The following is a 19,132-nucleotide window of genomic DNA, read 5'->3' as shown; positions in this document are numbered from 1 at the left end:
GGGGGGGCGGGGTCATTGGAGGTTTTCTCCCAAATTTGCCCTAAACCGGGACATCCAGAATTATCTGCCTTGTACTATCTGATGTCATGTGTACTCCTTTTGGTCTGATACTGTTGTACAAGCAAGGGAGAAAAGAGGGAGACCGTTATTCACAGCACAGAAAAAAACCCTCTTTTTAATTTTTTAAGTAACGCTATTCTCTTAATGTACCGCATTTACTTTGAGGCAAGAAACAGCCTGCTTCCAAAGCTGCTGCCCTCTTTTGGGTAAGTTGAACTCCTGAGATCTTCTGGAGGTATTGCCCATACAATACTCCAGTCAGAATCACTACGCTCTGTTCAATTGCTTCTACATTTAATTTGGCACTTTCCTAAAATGCTGTAGTTGACAGACAACCACAGCATTTGGCTCTTCAATTTGATATTTGCTTTTTAAACTGCAAACAGTAACTGTCATTCAGAAAATGTATAGGTATTTTCAAATTAAAATTCGAACCCTGACCTACAAACAAGGCAAATTAAGGGCAATAAAAAGCCAGGAAAAATCTTTCATTAAATAGATTAAATTTATCTAAGTAGTTTTCTTAAGCAATAGCGATTTGTCTTCTTCCCTGCGAATAGTTGTTCTGTTGGTGAGGGGAAAAGGAAATGAAAGCTTCAAAAGCTTTTTCAAAAGACTGTCTTAGATTTTGAAAATATATAAAGACTAAGAATTATTGACACACTGGAGTTATTAGATTTGAAAGATCATTAAACTATTATGCTCAAAATCAGAGATTTTTTAAGGGTTGTTCCCTTTGTCATACAATTATTTTTCTGTTTTTCTTCATGCAGGAAAGTGAAAATTTTCAATTTACTTATTAGCATTGTAATTGCAGATACATACTGTTATACAGATTTTCAAAAAAATTAGGCAGATTATTAACGTCAGTATTGATTAGGGAAACTGTATGGAGTTTCACTGTTAGAAGAACATATCTATAGCAACTCACCATAATTTTCTACTCAAAAAAATAGTATTCCAATGGGTCTTAGTAATGTACATTTAGTTATCTCAAAGTGATAAACTACTTATTTTTATGCTACCTATATTTGCTCTATGCTTTATCCTCCCTCTTCCGTCTGCTCCTCACTCCATTGTTGTTCATCTCTCTAAACGTAATCACCACAGTACTGGTTGAAACTTCCTTGCATTGCTTAGTTTCCAATACTTTTTGCACACTCTCCAATATTCTCCTTTACTCTATGAGCAACCTGCAACTAATGCCATTGTTACCACGCAGTCCTGCTGGTACATGTTGCCTACAACAGCTTTCCACAACTTGCCTTCTCTGTAAAAGCATATTTTAAGGGAAGCAGTGTTATTGGTTCCTTCTCTTTGCCAGACTACTCAAGAGATAACCTGATTGTCTTTATTTGTAGGAATGGCTGAAACAAGGGAGAGAATGAAGCAACATAATATGTCAAATACTCCAAGTCTGTCAGGAATGCTTCTTGCTTGAAAGTTTCTTAGGTACTGCCCTATCAAATAAACATGAAAACTGCTGAGCACAATGTGACATGGATGGGGAAAAAGAAAAGAACAATCAGGTTTTGTACAACAGTTTTACGGATTCCAGGTTGCTGAGAATTTTGGAAAAAATATTACATCATTCACTGTTCAAAACAATTTAAGTTGCTTCAAATAAACACATAATATTAAGTTTATATTTGCCACTATAATTGCATTTTCCTCAGGTCATTTGCATTTCTTTTGATTTCATTGCAATGACTGCAGAATGACAGACTACGAACCATTACATAATGAAATTAATAATAAACTAGTATACTTTTCTTTTTAGAATATCACCATTATCTTAAATAACTTGATAAATTAAGGCACAAATCTGAACTGTGGTATTAAAACACATAAATATTTAAAATACCTTATTGCTATCCCAGTCTTATAGCTGCAGTTAATATACTTCTTTCAACTATAAGATTCTTAATAGCAGTAACAATTTTAGCATCTCTATTTCTCTAAATAATTTTGTGCATATTTTGAGATGTCTTGTTCTTCCTTATCCATTACTCAATAATTTCATTTCTAGTTATCAGAGAATGAAATGACTCACTGCCTAGCATCAATAAGTAAATCATAATCTTATAAAAACAGTAACACTTAGGCTTTTGGGAATGGTTCTCCAATACCTTTTTCAAAAACAAAGCATTGTGTTATACCTTTAAATTTAGGCTGACATACAACTAGGGAAGTGCAGGCCAAGTCAGAATGGACAAGTAAATGCCCTGCCTAGCCCATTAATACAAATTAGGTTGTTAATGTAAAAGATACGAAGTAACATATATTCACTATTACGTATGCTATTAACTTTAAAATAACCATAGCAGGTAAGGATTTTAGCACTGAATGCAGATTTTTGTGACATGTCAAAATTAAAGAATGGAGATAGGCAAAAATTAGAAAGTTATAATTAAGGCCAAATAGGAGGATGCGAGAATTCAAACAGCAGTCAAGGTCAGACAGCCCTCTTTGTAATTCTATGACTCCTTCCAGTGGGGGAAAACCAAGGCGAACATAAAAAGTATAGCAGCAAAAGGCATAATCATTTCATTCTAGAACAAAAACCATAGCCTGCACTTAGCAAGGTACCAGTTCTACTTAGTTGTTGCTTGCTTGCTTGGGATAATTATTTGGTTTTGTCCAAATCTAATTTAGGTCTGAAAACACATACAAAGATTTGCATAGTTTAGCTCTGGAACCAGTGTAAAGGCTTAGAAAATTACTTGGTTACATATTTACTAGACAAGCAGTTCTAATTTATTTATAATTATTCATAATTCATAATAGAAGAAGTAACTTAAAAATCAAGTATTTGAATTAAAGATTAGCATTCATTCCAATCCAGTGTTTTATCAACTGGTGTGCAATAGCTCGACTTGGTGGTACAAAGAAAGAATGCTGGTTTCCTTTAATGAGAACTTCCACAACCTGCAATAAAAACAGATTTTTATCTTTAGAAGACAGCTTTATAAACTACATAGAATCTAACATTGTATTAACGCAGAAATTAACTTCCTGTAATGATCCATCAGTCTACCATTGCTGTATCTATTAAAGAGATACTAAGAGATTCTCCAAGGTAGATACAGAGAAAGTCCCATGTTGTGCAAATTATGACATTTTTGAGCTTATTGTGCCCCAAAGTATAACTCTTCCTAACAGAACTGTGGAGACTGCTAGTATACTGTTTAGGGTTTTTGTGAAGCCTTTTTATAGAAGGACCACCAGATGGTGCTCTACACTGTGACAAAAATAATTTTAATTTTTATATGTAGTGCCAAAGGAGATGTGCTTTCGTTGTCTTCTGAAGCAGTTGCAAGTATTATGAGAACACACTTTGAGTACATTTTTGAAGTGTATTTATTTCTGGCTGTACACCAATCTGCATGTGACTAGTTGTATTCAGAACTGATATTCATTTAAAATAATGTTCCCAGTGTTAACAGAAACACACTGAGATTGCAGGTGACTAACTTTGCCTTCAAGGTGAGGTACAGTCAAAACACTTGGAACTGCTAGGCAGATGTCCAGTGTTATTAAAAGCTTAACTCCTAAGGTGCCTATGGGAAAACCTGTGAAGCAATCTTTTCTTCTACTCATGAATTGACATACTTCTGTGAAAGTCTTTTCTGCCTCTCTTTTATTTAACTATATTTTAACTACTGATGGAAGCTAAGTGCAGGATTTCTTATTAAGGCACAGTAAGCTGCATTTAATATCAGAATATTAAAATAGTACTGCATGAAAATAGATGTTCAATCTAATGAATTCCCAGTGTCCTTACTTTAACTTCCACCATCACACTGGTAGCATGCTTGTTTGGAGAAACTGTGATGAATGCTGCTATTAAATACTACTTCTGCATGAAAAGCAGAGGCTTGCTAAGGAAATGGATTAAAATAACTTGGCTCTCTCACAGAAGGGAAAGGTGAAGAGCAAACTGGCAAAAATGTTATAAAAATGAACTTGCAAGTAACATTACTGAGTAATGTCTGAAGTGTCATGCCAAAATAATTTTCATATTCTTTCACATAATTTGACAAAAAACTAGGTTTCTGACCACCTGTCACATAAGCCAGCAAATTAGCTGTGTGTTTGTACCCCCAAAATAGAATAGCTGTCTTTCTCTAATTGTGAATTAACTACAACCACAATATAATGCAACTGTAGTATGATAAAACCAAGAGTACATATGCTCATTTGACTTGCTGAAAAAGCAAGTATCTATTGTATGCCAGAACGAATATAGGCACAGACTAATCATTAGAAGAAGAAAATAAAACTGAACTTCACCTGTTCTCTAGTGAACCAGCGGGCATCCTCTATTTCATTCTTGTCAACTTCAATTTCTGTAGACACTGCAACAGCTAAGCAGCCAATCATTAGGGAGGAGGGCATTGGCCATGGCTGACAAGAGACGTACTGAACATGGGAAACTTTGACTCCAGTCTCCTCCTCTACTTCTCTTCTAACAGCATCTCCTATGGTTTCGCCTAATCAAAAAGGGCAAAGAACAAGCAGCTCATTAAAATACTCCAAACATCACATGCTGTACTTTGAACTGACTCAAAAGATTTGAAACTGCCCAAGGCAATTATCTATAAAGATCTAGTTCATGGAACAGGGCAAAGACCTCAGCACATGACACAGAAGTCTAATAAGGTAAAACAGCCACCAAAGCAAAATGGAACTTTGAAAAGAAAGTGTAGTAATTTCTCCATAATAGTATTTATTTCCTGAATTGATAACTCACCATACACACAAACCATTATCACTATACCTAAAATGTCAAAAATTAGGTAGAAAATGTGTTATTCCTATAATTATTGAAACATTGATCTGTTCATTGTAGCTAGTGCTAGAAATTAACTACTGTTAATTTCTGGATTTTCAGTATGATTGCAACAGCATGTACTACAACTTGAAAAATCAGTATTTAGAATTACAATAGTAAAAAAACAGAGATTCAGAATACTTGTCCACATTTCTCTGTTGTTCTTTGCCTGACTCATTCTTCATTGTCTTAACACATGCAGACAATAGTAAATTGAATCTGCAATGGAAAGCTTTGCTTCCAGATCCACAAAAAACTGTGGATGCATGTGTTTGGAATGCTGATGGTCACCGGCCTACATATGCACACATGCACTCCCTGATTAAAGGCTAATTAAAGGACAAGTATATAATCAGAAATAAATATCTTGACTTCTTTTGACTGATACCTGAATAAACTTGTTTATGCTGTCACTGTATGTCAACTCGCACTCATTTACTGAATATATGTATTCACTATGATTTCACTGGTGATAAAGATCTATTCCCAATGTAAGTTTTACAAGTAGTTCTGCAGGTACTTATAATTGTAACTAATTTCAACTATTATTGCTTGACATAGTTACTAAATATCTGTTTATTTTTCTTTCAGAATTTTGTAATTTCTGCTCATATTCCATAGAATTAATCAGACTGTAAACATAAGCATGTCGCTCTATTAGGACCGGCTGGGTAGAGACGACACAGACTCTTATGGAGTCAGAACAGGAGAATTTCTTTAGTTTATTACTTCAGGCTTGTTTTATAGACTGGTTCATGAAAGGAAACTCTTATTGGTTAGTAAACTGCCACATCACCATCATTGGTCAGTGGTGTACACCACCTCCTGACTTTCTCTTGCAAAGAAAACAAGGGACAGACAAACAGCACCTGCAAGGGCTGTTTTCTGTCTTTGAGGATTGTTTTTAAATCCTCCCATGAATTTCTCAGGCTAGCTCTCAGGCAGGACTGAGCCCTGTGGCCTGCAACAACTACAGGCACTCTGGTTCAGATTTAGCATCCATATAAGCATATGCTTAACTTCACAGTAATTTTAACTTACACTTTAATGTTTACTTTTCCTATGCTAAAATCCTTTGCTCAGTATCATCAGCCAATGTGACATGTTTTAATTTTTTTTTTTTTTCATTTAAATAGTGATTTGGTGATGTGAAAACTATTTAATATTTTTATTTACTCACGTTGTTTCTTTTTCTATAAATCAGCAGCTGCAAAGTACAGAATAAGCATATTTATTATAACAACTCCTTTCTCAGGAAGCAAAAAACTTCCATTTGAGAAAACACAAAAGATATTTCTCTGTACTTGTAAAGGTATAATACTGTTATTGAGAAAATACATTTGATAAAGAAAAATTAAATTACTCACCAGGTTCTACAAATCCAGCAAGGCAGGAAAACATTCCTGGGGGAAACCTCTTCTGCCTACCTAAAAGACAGTGGTTCCCATCTGGATGGATGACTTGCATTATCACAACTGGATCTGCAAAGAACATGAAGCAAATATATTTCAACATTTGAGGGACTTAAATGCAGTAAAAACTTCCAGTCTATTCCATGCCAATGCATATAAAGACAAAAATTATACTGAAATCATAATTGTGTGCATGCTCAGAGTAAACTTTATTTCACTCACGTTGATTATTTCATTTCACTTTGGGGTTTCTCTCCATGCAAGATACTTCTTTATTTGGTTGTGCAACATACAAGTCTAATAGAAGCAGTTTACTAACCAAGGTTTGAAATGCAGGACAGAAATTATCTGTAACCAAAGCACACAATCTACTAAGATTATCAGCAGTACTGACCTAGCTTTGCATCCAGGATATACCTACAGTTTCTGCAGCAAACTCATTTATTAGCATGTTCTCTTCACCACAGAGGTCTGAAGAATGTATTTTTGACTTAACACCAAATAAGGTGACACTTTGCTGACAATGTAAATACTGACTAAATACTAACTACTTTCCACCTTTGACTTTGTTTACTCTTTGCTATCAGTTTGTCATATGATGTTGCACTTTGACAAATTTTCTCACATCTAGTCATGGTATCTGTCTTTTTCTTTCTAACTAATTTTTCCTATTGATCTAAGCAACCTTAACAACTCATGATCTTTTCCCCTTTTTATTGCCATCTAGTTTTAAGTAAAAAAGTAATATGTGACCCTTTGTGCTGCTGGTATCACATTTAGACTGTTGGAATTTCTAACTGATATTATGTGTTGAAATAAGGTTTGCACTGTCACAGCAATTTTGTATCACTAATTAGTACAAGAAAGAGAAGCCTGAACTACTTAATCCTAAACAGAAAAGAGACACAAAAGCCTGTGGAGAAACAAGTATGGAAAACCTAGGACAAAACTAAGCAGCAGAAATAACTAGAAATAAATTGTTTTACATGCATATAATACATATATACTTCACTTTTGAGTGAGTATGCTCACCAACTCTTGGATATGATGTGTTGTGAACTCCTTGGAGACTGGGACAATCTTCTTTTAAGCAAGTTTTCTTGTAACCCCCTTCTTCAATCTTGGTTGCACTCCCACATGTTGGGCAGAATCGGTAGCGGCTGTGCCATGCTAGAACAGATCTTGCCTGGGCTATTACTCCTTTAAAACAATACATTGAAAACGCACAAGATCAAATACTAATTCATGTTAAGCTTTTAACAGCACAGAAAAATCAAGTAGTGAAGTTTAACACAAAAAAAGTCAAGAGTGTAGTTTGAATCATAATCATAGCTGAAAGAGAAGTTGAGCACTATGAGTTATGCAGATCTTCATCTTTGCAGCACAGGAAATGCAACAGAACATGGTATTAAAGAAAAAAAAGTTACAGGGCAATTTATACACATTCAGGAACAGATTAATCCAAATCAATATACTCTGCTTCTCACAAAAGTCACATTGTGTAGGCAAACTGCCAAAATTACATGTATCAAGTATTTTTCTTTTTTTTTTAAATTTTGTTAATGTCTTCACTAACACTTAATTCACTTTGTCATTCTGACTTTTCAACACCTCCTTGTCAGATGAGTATCCATCACACTGTTATAAAGGACTTAGGTACTCATTTCTTGTAGTTAATAAGTTCATAATTATTATTTTTAGTTAATAATTTCATTACTCACTCAAAACTCAGTAATGTTTTATGTTTATAATATTAATTCATTAATATTTAAATATTACTGTTTAAAACCCATGATGATCAATAGGTTTTACAGTCTACTATTGTCATTGGAAAAATTAGTCCTTTGCAAATTCACATGTTCTTAACATACAAAATTCCTCACAAAGCCACTACCAGGCTTTTAAAAACAGAATATTTCTAAAGCCACTGAAAACACATCATTTCTTTGCACTGGTTTGTCTTTTCTTTGAATTATACCTCAGGGAATAACAAAGCATGTCTTTCTGATTATACATTTTGTATCTGCTGCACTTCATGCATCTTACCAGCTTCTTTTTCAGGTAACTGCAGTAATGCTGGCATTGGCGGATGAAGAAAGTAACAGTCCTCATGCTTCTGTTTAAATTTTTCAGCAGAAGCAGAAGTTATGCTAAGAGCAAACCAAGCAACTAACCCATCTTCTTCTTGCAGAACTCTTCCACTGCAAGCAGCCATCAGGTCCACATCACACTGAAGTTCAACTCCAAGAAAAACCAAGGTATATTCTTCTGTTTGGTTCATGCACTCTTCCACATCCTTGTGGTGCAGCCTGCAAAGCTTTACTTCTGGTTGCTGTGAGCTCTCTCTTCCCCCACCCAAAGTAACCAAGGGACTTAGATCTGAGAAGAGGATGTATACTGTAGCTGGATGGCTTTGTTTTTCACTTAGCCACTTGGAATCTGTTCTTTTATTACTCCTTCTGTCCAGAAGCGTCATGCCAAAATAATTTTCATATTCTTTCACATAATTTGACAAAAAACTAGGTTTCTGACCACCTTTCACATTAGCCAACAAATTAGCTATGTGTTTGTATCCCCAAAATTCAGCAATGTCCAGAGCTGTCTGCCTTGATTTATTAATGATGGATCGGTCACACCTAAAGAAACAGAAAAGAGATGAGGTTACCAGACAAAATATGTTTAGGAAGGGCCCAGATGTTGTATTATTCCTACCTCCAGCATATACATCTGACACTAGTAAGGTACAAGAACTTCTACATACTCTGTCTACACTGGGATAATCTTTAGTCAAAATGTTTAGCATTGTGGTGACAAAATATAATTATACTTATTTTTCTTTTGCCAAGGCTGTCTTTCACATTTTTGTTGATCCTTTCCAGATTATCATTCACCAAAATTCATGAAGTAGTACAAAGACAATGAATTAATTAAAATTCTACACACTGTATCATCAAAAAAAGGCTCAAAAACAGAGCTTTGAAAATCTGTTCCTCATAACCAGTAATCAAAACGGGAAAAAAAAAAGAAAAAAAGAAAAGAAAATAAAGCACCCTAACAAGCATTAATTTCTAGAAGCTACTAGAACCGGCAAAAACACATTTACAATAAAATATTTTATTGAAGTTAATTGGCTTGTTCAGCCTGGAGAAAAGAATACTGAGGAGAGACCTCACTGGGATCTCCAACATCCTCATGAGGGAAAGCAGAGGTGTAGGTACTAATCTTTTCACTCTGGTGACCAGTGACAGGACATGAAGCCAGAGTTCAAGGAGTGTTTAGACAATGCTCTCAGGCATATGGGTACATGGTGGGATTCTTGGGATGTCCTGTACAGCTGCAGAACTTGATTCTTGTGGGTCCCTGTTGTGAGGTGCCTCAGACAGGCAAAGATTTAGTTTCAGATAAGCTTTATTAAAGTGAGAGGCATGGATGTAAGCCATGTGTGTGAATTTTGACCTCCTGTGTTGGGGATGGGCTGTGTGAGCCCGATGAAGTTGTCCCACCCCAAATCCCTTGTGAGGGGTGGCCCAGGAGTTCTGATTGGGTTTGAATCCCTGGGGGGGTTTCTCCCTTGCTGTGTTCCTAGTGGTCCTGTACCCTGAACTCCACCCTAGCTGTGTCCCTCAAAACCCATCACCCTGCCTTTGTTCAGGGCTGTCTCTGAATGACATTTTGTTCCCATGCTGAATAAATGGTCTCACGAACAGGGGCCCATCTAGTTCTTGTCCCATGCCGGTTCTCAGAAACTATAGCTTCCCTGGACATGATCCTGCAGTTGTGCACTGCAACAGGTCTCTTCTAACTCAGGGTATTTGATGATTTACCATAAAATTAAAATCAAGAATACAGCCTCTGCTTAGTGGCAGAAGCTGGTTCCTGTAGGGATCTTTAGTCACCCAGATATCTGTGAAGTGAAACAGATAATGGAATGCTGCCTCATCATATACATTTAAATACTAAAACCAAAAAGAAACCGAAACCTTAAATAGGTTGAGCTTGATTGGAGGTCAAAATAAAACAATTTAATTATTTGCCAATCTTAAACTGGTAAGTAAAACTGAAATGTCACTGTAAACTACAAATTATGTAATAAATACTGGACTCATCAGTTTTTAAAACCAGAAGATGACAGTAATATTAATGTTGCTGATACACATGCTGATACACAGGCAAGAACATTTTGAGATTTTATATTAAACTCAGCTGTTTTTGAGGGAATCTGAATACAGTTTAGAAAACTATTCAAAACACAAATTACAAGTTTTTGCTGAAGTTGCTGCTGAAGCAACTCATAACAGGAGACTCAAGGGAATGGCATGAAGCTCTCTGAGGAGGTTTAGGTTGGCTCTCAGGAAAATGTTCTTTACCCAGAGGGTGGCTGGTCACTGTAACAGGCTCCCCAGGGCAGTTCTCACAGCACCAAGTCTGACAGAGTTCAAGAAGTATTTGGACAATGCTCTCAAGCACATGGTGTGATCCTTGGAGACAATGCTGTGTAGGACTACGAGTTGGACTTAATCCTTGTGGGTACCTTTTAACTTAGGACATTCTATGATTCTACAGTTCTGTGATAAAAAAACCCCAGCTGATTAGCCTTCTAGAATTATTCTCTGTAATGCTACGTAATATTATCTTCAGAGACATTAATGTTTATATAACCAGCAACTGTAATTGTCAAAGTAATTTTTCTAAGCATTAACTAAAAGGAGACCAACCAGGCCACTGCATCATCTCATGAACTATACTCAATTACCTAAGAGAACAACCATGAACAGGACATTTAAAAGCAAAATTCACTTTTTTTTAGTGAAAAGCATAACTTAAAGAACTGTTATCCTATTTACCAACTGATAAATTCCCCAAGATCTCAAAAGATTCCTCAATACACAAAATCTGGCACTGAGATACTCCTCTATGTACTGGAACATACTGACTATAGTAAAATCCAGTTCATCTAATGCCCTACTCTGAGCCCCAGCAGAGGCTACAGGTCTTGGGTATGACTGAAAAAAAAAATCAAAAGTGGGTGGGATGATTACTGGAGGCTGTGGAATGCTATGCTTGAAGTTACTCATTAACTACAAAATGAATTGTTTTTTTCTGTAATTAGGACTTCAGAAAGGAACAGCCCAGGCTTAATTAACATTAAACTTAGACACATTTGATTCTAATTTAGTTTTAAAACATTTTCCATTTGAAGTAACTTTGGAAAAGGTGAGTCTGTCATGTCCTGCTGAAGAGTCAGCAAACATTCTGCACTAACAAAGATTCCAATGGATTACAAATCAAGTTTAGAAAAAAAAAAATTAAGTGGAACAATCAAATATTGAAAACATTCAATACAGTGGTTGGAATTAGGGTGCAAACTTTGTTTTGTCTATTCTGTGAAAAGTGACAACTTAACTTTGAATGTCAAAGGTGTGACTTTAGAGATGCTTGTAACTTTTAGACTTTCTTAGGAAGTACAAAAAGCATGATGCAACAGCAGAACCCAGTTGTAAACTGACATAGAGTACATTTTCCTGAGTTTTAGCCCTGAAAATTCTACCACTACCTGTCTGGTAAATTTACTTCTGAGACAAAAGTGATAGGAGCAAAAAGGGGGGATGCAAAATAGAGCTCTTGAATGGCATCTACTAAACAGCTTACCCTTCTTGAAGAAGAACCTGCACAACCTCAAGGTGTCCATTTCTAGCACCGTACATGAGGGCTGTCCAGCCGTTCCCTGAGGACGCATTGAGCAGTGACGGGGAGCACTTGAGCAGTGCCTTCAGCCTGGCTGTGTCTCCAGCAGCAGCGAAGTCATGCAGCTGAGAAACCATGTCCTGGTGCAGGGTCTTCTCAAAGTCACTCATTGTGCCAACTAAGTTTAAAATAAAGAAAATAAAAATGCCTGAGGGCATTTACCACTACGACTAACACGAATTAAAAAAAAAAACAACAAAACAAACCCGAACTTAAATGCTGTACAGAAAATTAGTATTATCACCAAAAACACAGAACAACAAATTCTTGTGATTGGCGTGATATCGTTTTTCCAAATCAAATCTTTGTCCCACCCATCTCCAAACATAGTGACACTTCACCTTAGCAGTCAAAACCAGTTTCAAAGAGGCTTAAGGACCAGAAGATTTCACTGTGGAAATGTAAATTCTGAGTGTGAAAAAAACACGCCGTGGTTTCGTAACCAAACGCACACAGACACAGACACAGACACAGACATAGACACAGACATAGACACAGACATAGACACACACACAATGCTGCCAGGACCGCTGCGCAACACAGCGACAGTCTCAGGGCCCGCTCCACTCCCTTCCCCAGGGCCGCGACCCGGCCTCAGCAGCGGGACACCATTACCGCGCGCGGCTCCGAGGCTAGCCAGGCCCCTTGCGCGCTCCCGCGGAGCCCGGCCCCTGGCGCGCTCCCGCCCCGCCCCGGCGCGGGCCTCAGAGAGACGGAACGGGGCCGAGCGCCATTGCCCCGCCCCGCCATGCAGGACGGCGCTGGGCTTCAGGCGCTGCGTGTTCCTGGAGGGAGTCCCCGCTCGTGGCCGGGTCGATGCACAGGGTTAGAGGGCAAACAGCCATTTTGTCCCCCGGGCAGGAATCTCGGTGGGTATAAGGAAGGCGATCAGATTTCAGCATTGCTTCACCGCGCTAGCAGAAGGCAAGGATCGGTGCGGTGGCAACAGATTGCGGATTGTGAGGAAGGTGGAGCAAATGACGTGACCGGGGAGAAGAGTTAGCGGGGAATGAGAACGATGTCATGAGCCAGAAGTGTGTCCTGCCCAATATCAGGAAGATTCAACAAACACCAGAGGTTTATGTCCAGAAAGAGAAGTCCTTAAACCATCTTTTCGAATAACGGGGGAGACTCCACTGGGCACACGCCCTCGGGATTTTCCCACTTGAGGTTTCAGAATGCGCAGGATCATTTTATCCCAGACTCTCAGCCGCATGTTGCCCTCTTTCTTTCCCTATTGCTGATGTACTACTTCTCGAATCACCTACCACACATCTCTCCTAGAATCTCCTGTCATTTTACCCCAAAGTTCAGAAGTTCAGGCTTGTGCAGACCCTTGTCTCAGGAGCCAAGCAGTCTGGGGTCTGCAACAAACCTGCTGCCCAAAGTTTACAATAGAGGCATTAAGACCCAATTCGAAGATGTGAACACCCATATTTTCACCCTTTCAAATTGTTTGTAAAGATATTATCTTTCTTCTCACTAAGAAAAACACTGGAAGATTGAGGCTATACTAGTCCTATGTAAACGAACATAGAACTGTTTCCTAGTGCCTTTGCACCTGGAGAGTGCTAGAAAACCAAACCCAAACAAAACCCAAAAAACCCCCACCAAAAACAAACAAACAAACAAACAAAGTGTAGCTTTTGAAAGGTCAAAATAAAAATTTTGTACCGTGCAGGATAATCCTGCAAAACAGATTTCCACTATTCCAACTGCCTAAACTTGGAATGCAAAGGTTAAATCCAGTTCTTCCATCAGTATTACATTACCAGTTTCCCTACTTCAATTTGTATTAAATGTGAATAACTAACTCATAGAAATATTTGTTTTAATGTTTTATTTGAGATATTCACCATTGTATTCAAATAATGAATTGATTTGTCATCAGCTTGTTTTTAAATGTGACTCCCAGAAGCTCCATCAAGTTTCTGTTTTAGCAATAGAGCTTTAGTTTGAGATGCCCACATATAAAAATATGTATATATAGAGGTATATGTATATATCTAAATAACATATGACTCAAGGGCAGTGCCATTTTTAATTCAAGAGTATTGCAGAAGTTTAGTAATGTATGAACAGGAATAAATAATACATGGAAGCAGGTTTTATGTCTTGTTGATGGTAGGATACACTCTCCGTGTCCTGACATCATCTCAGTAGTTCCCAGGGTCCACGATTTTAAGTACTTCTCCTGGAATTTGTGTCATCTGCCAGTGTATCCTTGCAAAGGCAACTTAGTACCCCTTGTTTAAAATACCAGAAACTGTAATAAATTAAATGTGACTTTAAAATTGTAACATACCAACTTGTGAGTTTGAAAATATTTTGTTTCTACCAACAGATATAGTTACTTTGCTGGGTAAAAAGTTACAAAGTCTTGAGAATATGTAGATCTCCGTTTAATAATCTGTGAGCTGAATTTTCTAAGAGCAATTTCCTGTATCTTGAGAATGGAAATAATGTAATGGTACCTTGGTTAAAAGCTGTTTTTAGCTTTGGTGCAGTCAAGGGCGAAGTAAAATTCACTGAGAAGGTCAAAGTGGTGTTGGATTTAGCTGCGCCATGGTTTTTGAATTTTGTTGAAAATAAAGCCTGTACTGGCCAGTATTCATTCAACTTGATTGAGTCTGTTAGCTCTTCAGTAGTGGGAAGCATGGTTGTAAAGGTGTATTTGCAAGGCTTCAGGAGTCTGAAGTTGTCGATGTGAGAATGAAAATAAATGCAGCATCACTAATTTACTCTGATCCTGAAAGAGGCTCTGGTGGCTCCAGATAGTGACTAATGATAGTCTTTTCAAAATGCTTGTTGATTGCTGTGGACAGCAGCCAGGGAGTAATATCTGATTGCCCTGATACCCTATTCATTTGGTGCTGCAGCCTTTAGGAAAAAAAAATAATAAAAAAATCCATGTTCTTTAAAAAATGTGCCATTTGGAGCACTGCGGTGATTGGGCAAGAGAACTGGAGTGCCTGAAAGAAGTGAGAAAATTGTGCTTGTCTGGTCTGAGCTACCTTCTAAATCTCCTTATTTGAATTAATAAACTGTGCTGAGGTGGATGTCTGAAAAAGACTCCAAAAACTCTCATTTAGGTTAATAGAAATATTTAAAATAATGTAAAATTTCATTATTTTATATTATCTAGATTCTTTAGAGTGAGAATATGGATTGTACCCATTTTAGTGTTGGGGCCAGGTTACACACAATAATTATCTATTTTTAATGCTTTTCAGTAAAACAGTAACAATATGACAGAAGATTTGTTAGTTCTTCATTTGGACTTGTACTTCATTCTTAACCTCTCAATTGCACCCATGATTCATGAAGGCTCTCTTTTGCGGAGTTGATGTGCTGAGTAAAGTTTACAAGAAGCTCTGATTTTTAAGTTGTTTGTTGGAAGTGAAACAAGTAAGACACTCAATGTGTGAAAGGAATTATGCTGTCAAACATTTTAGTTTATGTACATTGTAATTAGTGCATAATAATAGACTATGCTTTTCATACTTCTTAGTTTCAAAATAAAATTTTGGTGCATATGTGATTTGTCTTAAGGAGTCAAAGTTGTTATGAAGGAAGAAGAAATCAGTATTATCTGGCACTTCAGTGTTCTGTAATAGTATCCTTTGGAGTTGTACAGAAGGACTTTGGGCCAATACAATTATTGTCTCTCCTAAGCATCTCCCTGATTAGTTTATAATTGGTCCTCCCTGGGAAACAATTGAGCAAATGCTAAAGGGCTTGATCCAAAGCATCCATTGGTCTAAATATGAGTTTCTTGCTATTGAAGAGATGGAATCCTTTTGGTGGGAGTTTTTACTTTCTTGTAGGAAAGAGCTGTAACAAAGTATTGTTAGTATTTATTATTTAGTGTGAAAAACGAAGTTCACTCCTGTAAAATTTTAAAAAAAGGTTTAATAAAGACAATAACTGACATAAAATAAAGCAAAGAGTTATAGCCGGGTGCCTTGGCGTGCTGCCAAGAGCACATCTGGTATCTTGGGAACACACTTTTTAACCCATCCTGCTGTGAGGGTTTAATGCATATTCAAAGCATGTCCCCTCCCTGGTTCTGCCTTCTTAGAACATGCTCTGTATGGTTTTTATTTCTGCTGATCAGCAATTTTTTTGCTGGTCATCATTATTCTAGCTGGTCAGCATTATTTTGAGTTTGGTTTCCTTTCTTCTGCAAATGGTCAGTGTTGATAACAGTCTGGGCCTCTCATCCTTCTGCTGAGGGCAGCTGGGCTTCATATCCTTCCCCCGCTGCCAACGGCCTGGTCTGGCTGCTGATAACAGTTTGCTCTCCATTTCCTGCTGCTGGTAACAGCCTGGTCTCCACTGTCCTTCTGCTGAAAACAGCTTGGTCCTCCCATTGGCTTGCCTGTTGGAGTTATCTTGCCTTGTCCAGATGAAACATATCCCTACTGTTCAGAATTCCTTTCTAAGCCTATAACTTGCTAAGAGAGAGAAGAATATAGCAAAAGCATATAGCATATAACATTTATCATAATACTTGCAAAAAGCCAATATTTACAATATGAATTCACAACATTTCGTAACAGTATTTATTATGAAAAAATCCATTTACATGTATCAGTTAGTTTCAGTTAAAAACCCAAAAATACTGTTTTTAATACTAAGTCTGAACCTCAGCAGTCTAGGGAATAGGGAAAATGTGAATTCTTTTAACTCAAAATGCTTTCAGTCAGTTGAACAAGAAGTTTATTTCAGCTGTGGAATGCACTGCAATGCATGCTGTGTCTGACAAGAAAAAAAGGCCAATCTGCCCAGAACATGATCCTGAAAAGTGAATGGTTTGTCATATGATGGTTATGAAACTACTTTTCCCTATGCAACTGGTATGAGGGTGGGAGGTGATGAGTTTTGAAACTTAATAGATGTGCCTGAATTAAATTTGTGGGGACAGCATGCACAATATGGAAAGCTGGAAGGCAGAAGCACAAACAACTTACTTTTTCAGCAAGTGAGTTTTCTAAGACCACTGCTATGAAAGGTCCCAGCTGTTGCCTCTGTGAGATTGAATGTCTGACCACTGTCCCATTTTCTCCTCCTGCACCTTGATTAACTTGCTTAATCTTGATTCACTGGGGAAAGATGAAGGCACTAGAAATGTTCAATGACCTAGCCCAAAGTCCAAAAGGGGAGTGTTTATAGTGTAGCAATCTGCTGAAGTCTCCAGAACCTGAAAAACTGTGAAGGCTACAGAAAAAGAAGTAGTGTGTCTAGAGTGGGGATGAGGCAAGGTTATTATAGTATGAGTAAGATTATTATATGTGTTTTGTGACTGATGAAGATTTTCTAGTTCTTCACCAAATTATTTTTGGGTTTTCAGTTTTTTCTGTATTCTAATTTGGTTCCATTTGTGTAGCACTTAACTGATCATTTGTGAATTTGGAAGCATAGGCCCCTGAGTTCTAGACAGCTTAATTTAGTTTCTCAAATTTCTCAGGTGATGTTTGAGCTGGTATTTGAATTGTTTAATAAGGGTTAATTAATAAAAGCAATTTTAATAATCTTCCAGTGTCAGGCTTGCAGGTACTTCCTCATGATCAATGAAGTCACATTTGCAGAAAACTTGAGTCAGAATAGCTGTTACTCTTCCTGTTCTGTAGACTTTCTGAGGCCATTAAAAATATCTGATAGCATTTTTTTCAAACTGAAATTATATACCTGCAAATTATTCTATGTTTTAATTATAATTATCTTCATGGAGCTTGTTTCAAGTTCAAATGATGACTTCCCTTCAGTTAAAGTGTACTTTAAAACCAGGAAACTATTTTTGCTTGTTTCGGGGGAGAAAAAAAAAAAAAAAAAAGAGACTTTCAATATATCCATGGGAAATAGTAGAACAATACAGGGATAAAGATTTAGATCTTCAAAGTTGGTTTCATAAAACTGTTCCTTCTCTGGATTAAATCTTTATTTTGATCATATTAACCTTCTATCTCCTGCGCCCTGTGGTCCTGCTCAAGCCACCAGTGTTGAGCTTGCTCACTCACGCCAGTGCCACCCAGCATATGCTCTGGAAGCAAGCACTATTCCAGCCTTTGACAGGAGAGGTCCCTCCTTGCTCTGTGCTGGGATCCCTGTCCTCACTCCAGTCTCTAAGGCCACAGGTCAGAGACACCCAACTTCCCAGATTTACTCCAGTGGCTGGTACTACATTCCATTCACATGCAGGCACCTGCAGGTCCCCTCAGGTACCTGACACTGAGATCTTGCAGCATGCACATGCCCAGGACAGCAATTATGTAGAGAGGAAGACAAGAGAATTTTTAATAAGGTGCAACAAGATGAGACAGACTGTGGCCATCAGGTGCAGGACTAAGTCAGATGAGTGGCACTACTTTATAGACAGCTGGACCCCTTTGTATCCTTTCTATCATTTCTCTGTTTCTCCTTGCTCTCCCTTCCCCAGCTTGTTCCTTCACAGCTCTCTCGATTCCCTCACTCCACATAGTTCAGGGCCCTGGATTTGCAGATGGACCAGAGTACCCCTGAGTTTGCAGACTGACTAGCTGAAAACTCCAGATGAGGTTTCTGTCAGGGTGGTGGCTGTAGTTGTATGATAGCTCAGCAGCTACTGTGACTGGCAAGGTTAGTTTACTGTGACTGTTGACATGTTTGCTTAGTCAGGTGTATGTCAATATATTTTGCTTCCTGGCTTACCACTGTTCCTTTGGTTTGCCAGCCTACTAAGTTCCCAATCAAGATAACCTTGCTGGAATAAACATTCCTGTGCCCTCACATGTCTCATCATCAATTTGTGTGTCTGACCAGATCTAGTTATCATCACCACCTTCCTATTATTTGGTGATCAGGTTTGTGTCCCTGTATTTTCCTGTGTATGGCTTCCTCCTTTTCTCATCTGCTGCACTGAAAAAGGTCCTTAACCAGATATCCTTAAAAATACTGACACTCAGTTACGTATACCCTTATGGTATACGGAACCATGGTGGAACATTTTGTATCTGCCAGCTTAAACTATTTGCCCATCTCCTGGATCTGCTTATGTCTGCAGTCTTGATTCCTATGACCAATTTCATGCTCATTACATTGC

At 37.7% G+C, this 19,132-nt stretch overlaps 1 protein-coding gene and 1 long non-coding RNA gene across 4 annotated transcripts; both read right to left on the bottom strand.

Annotated features, from left to right (window-relative positions):
- Window positions 1–1,386: 1,386 nt before the first annotated feature.
- NUDT12 (nudix hydrolase 12) lies at window positions 1,387–12,711 on the bottom strand. 3 transcript variants are annotated; one of them, XM_015615484.2, is made up of 7 exons: window positions 12,667–12,711; window positions 11,956–12,169; window positions 8,353–8,942; window positions 7,339–7,506; window positions 6,262–6,375; window positions 4,354–4,553; window positions 1,387–2,988 (listed from the first exon to the last, which is right to left on the bottom strand). In XM_015615484.2, the coding sequence occupies exons 2-7, from the start codon at window positions 12,159–12,161 to the stop codon at window positions 2,878–2,880; spliced, it is 1,389 nt and encodes a 462-aa protein (XP_015470970.1). In that variant the 5' UTR covers window positions 12,162–12,169; window positions 12,667–12,711; the 3' UTR covers window positions 1,387–2,877. The 3 variants fall into 3 exon arrangements, with proteins under 3 accessions (XP_015470970.1, XP_015470968.1, XP_015470967.1); XM_015615482.2 differs by lacking the exon at window positions 12,667–12,711 and adding an exon at window positions 12,393–12,660; XM_015615481.2 differs by lacking the exon at window positions 12,667–12,711 and adding an exon at window positions 12,564–12,660.
- Window positions 12,712–15,943: 3,232 nt separating this feature from the next.
- Window positions 15,944–17,844, bottom strand: LOC117245620. Its single transcript, XR_004500495.1, has 2 exons — window positions 17,025–17,844; window positions 15,944–16,508 (listed from the first exon to the last, which is right to left on the bottom strand). It is a non-coding gene; the product is annotated as an uncharacterized LOC117245620 (long non-coding RNA).
- Between the last annotated feature and the right edge of the window lie 1,288 nt (window positions 17,845–19,132).

Source organism: Parus major, chromosome Z (genome assembly GCF_001522545.3).
Source record: "Parus major isolate Abel chromosome Z, Parus_major1.1, whole genome shotgun sequence".
Taxonomy (NCBI): Eukaryota; Metazoa; Chordata; class Aves; order Passeriformes; family Paridae; genus Parus; species Parus major.
Note: the sequence above shows the minus strand (reverse complement) of the source record. Positions and strands in the feature narration are given on the sequence as shown.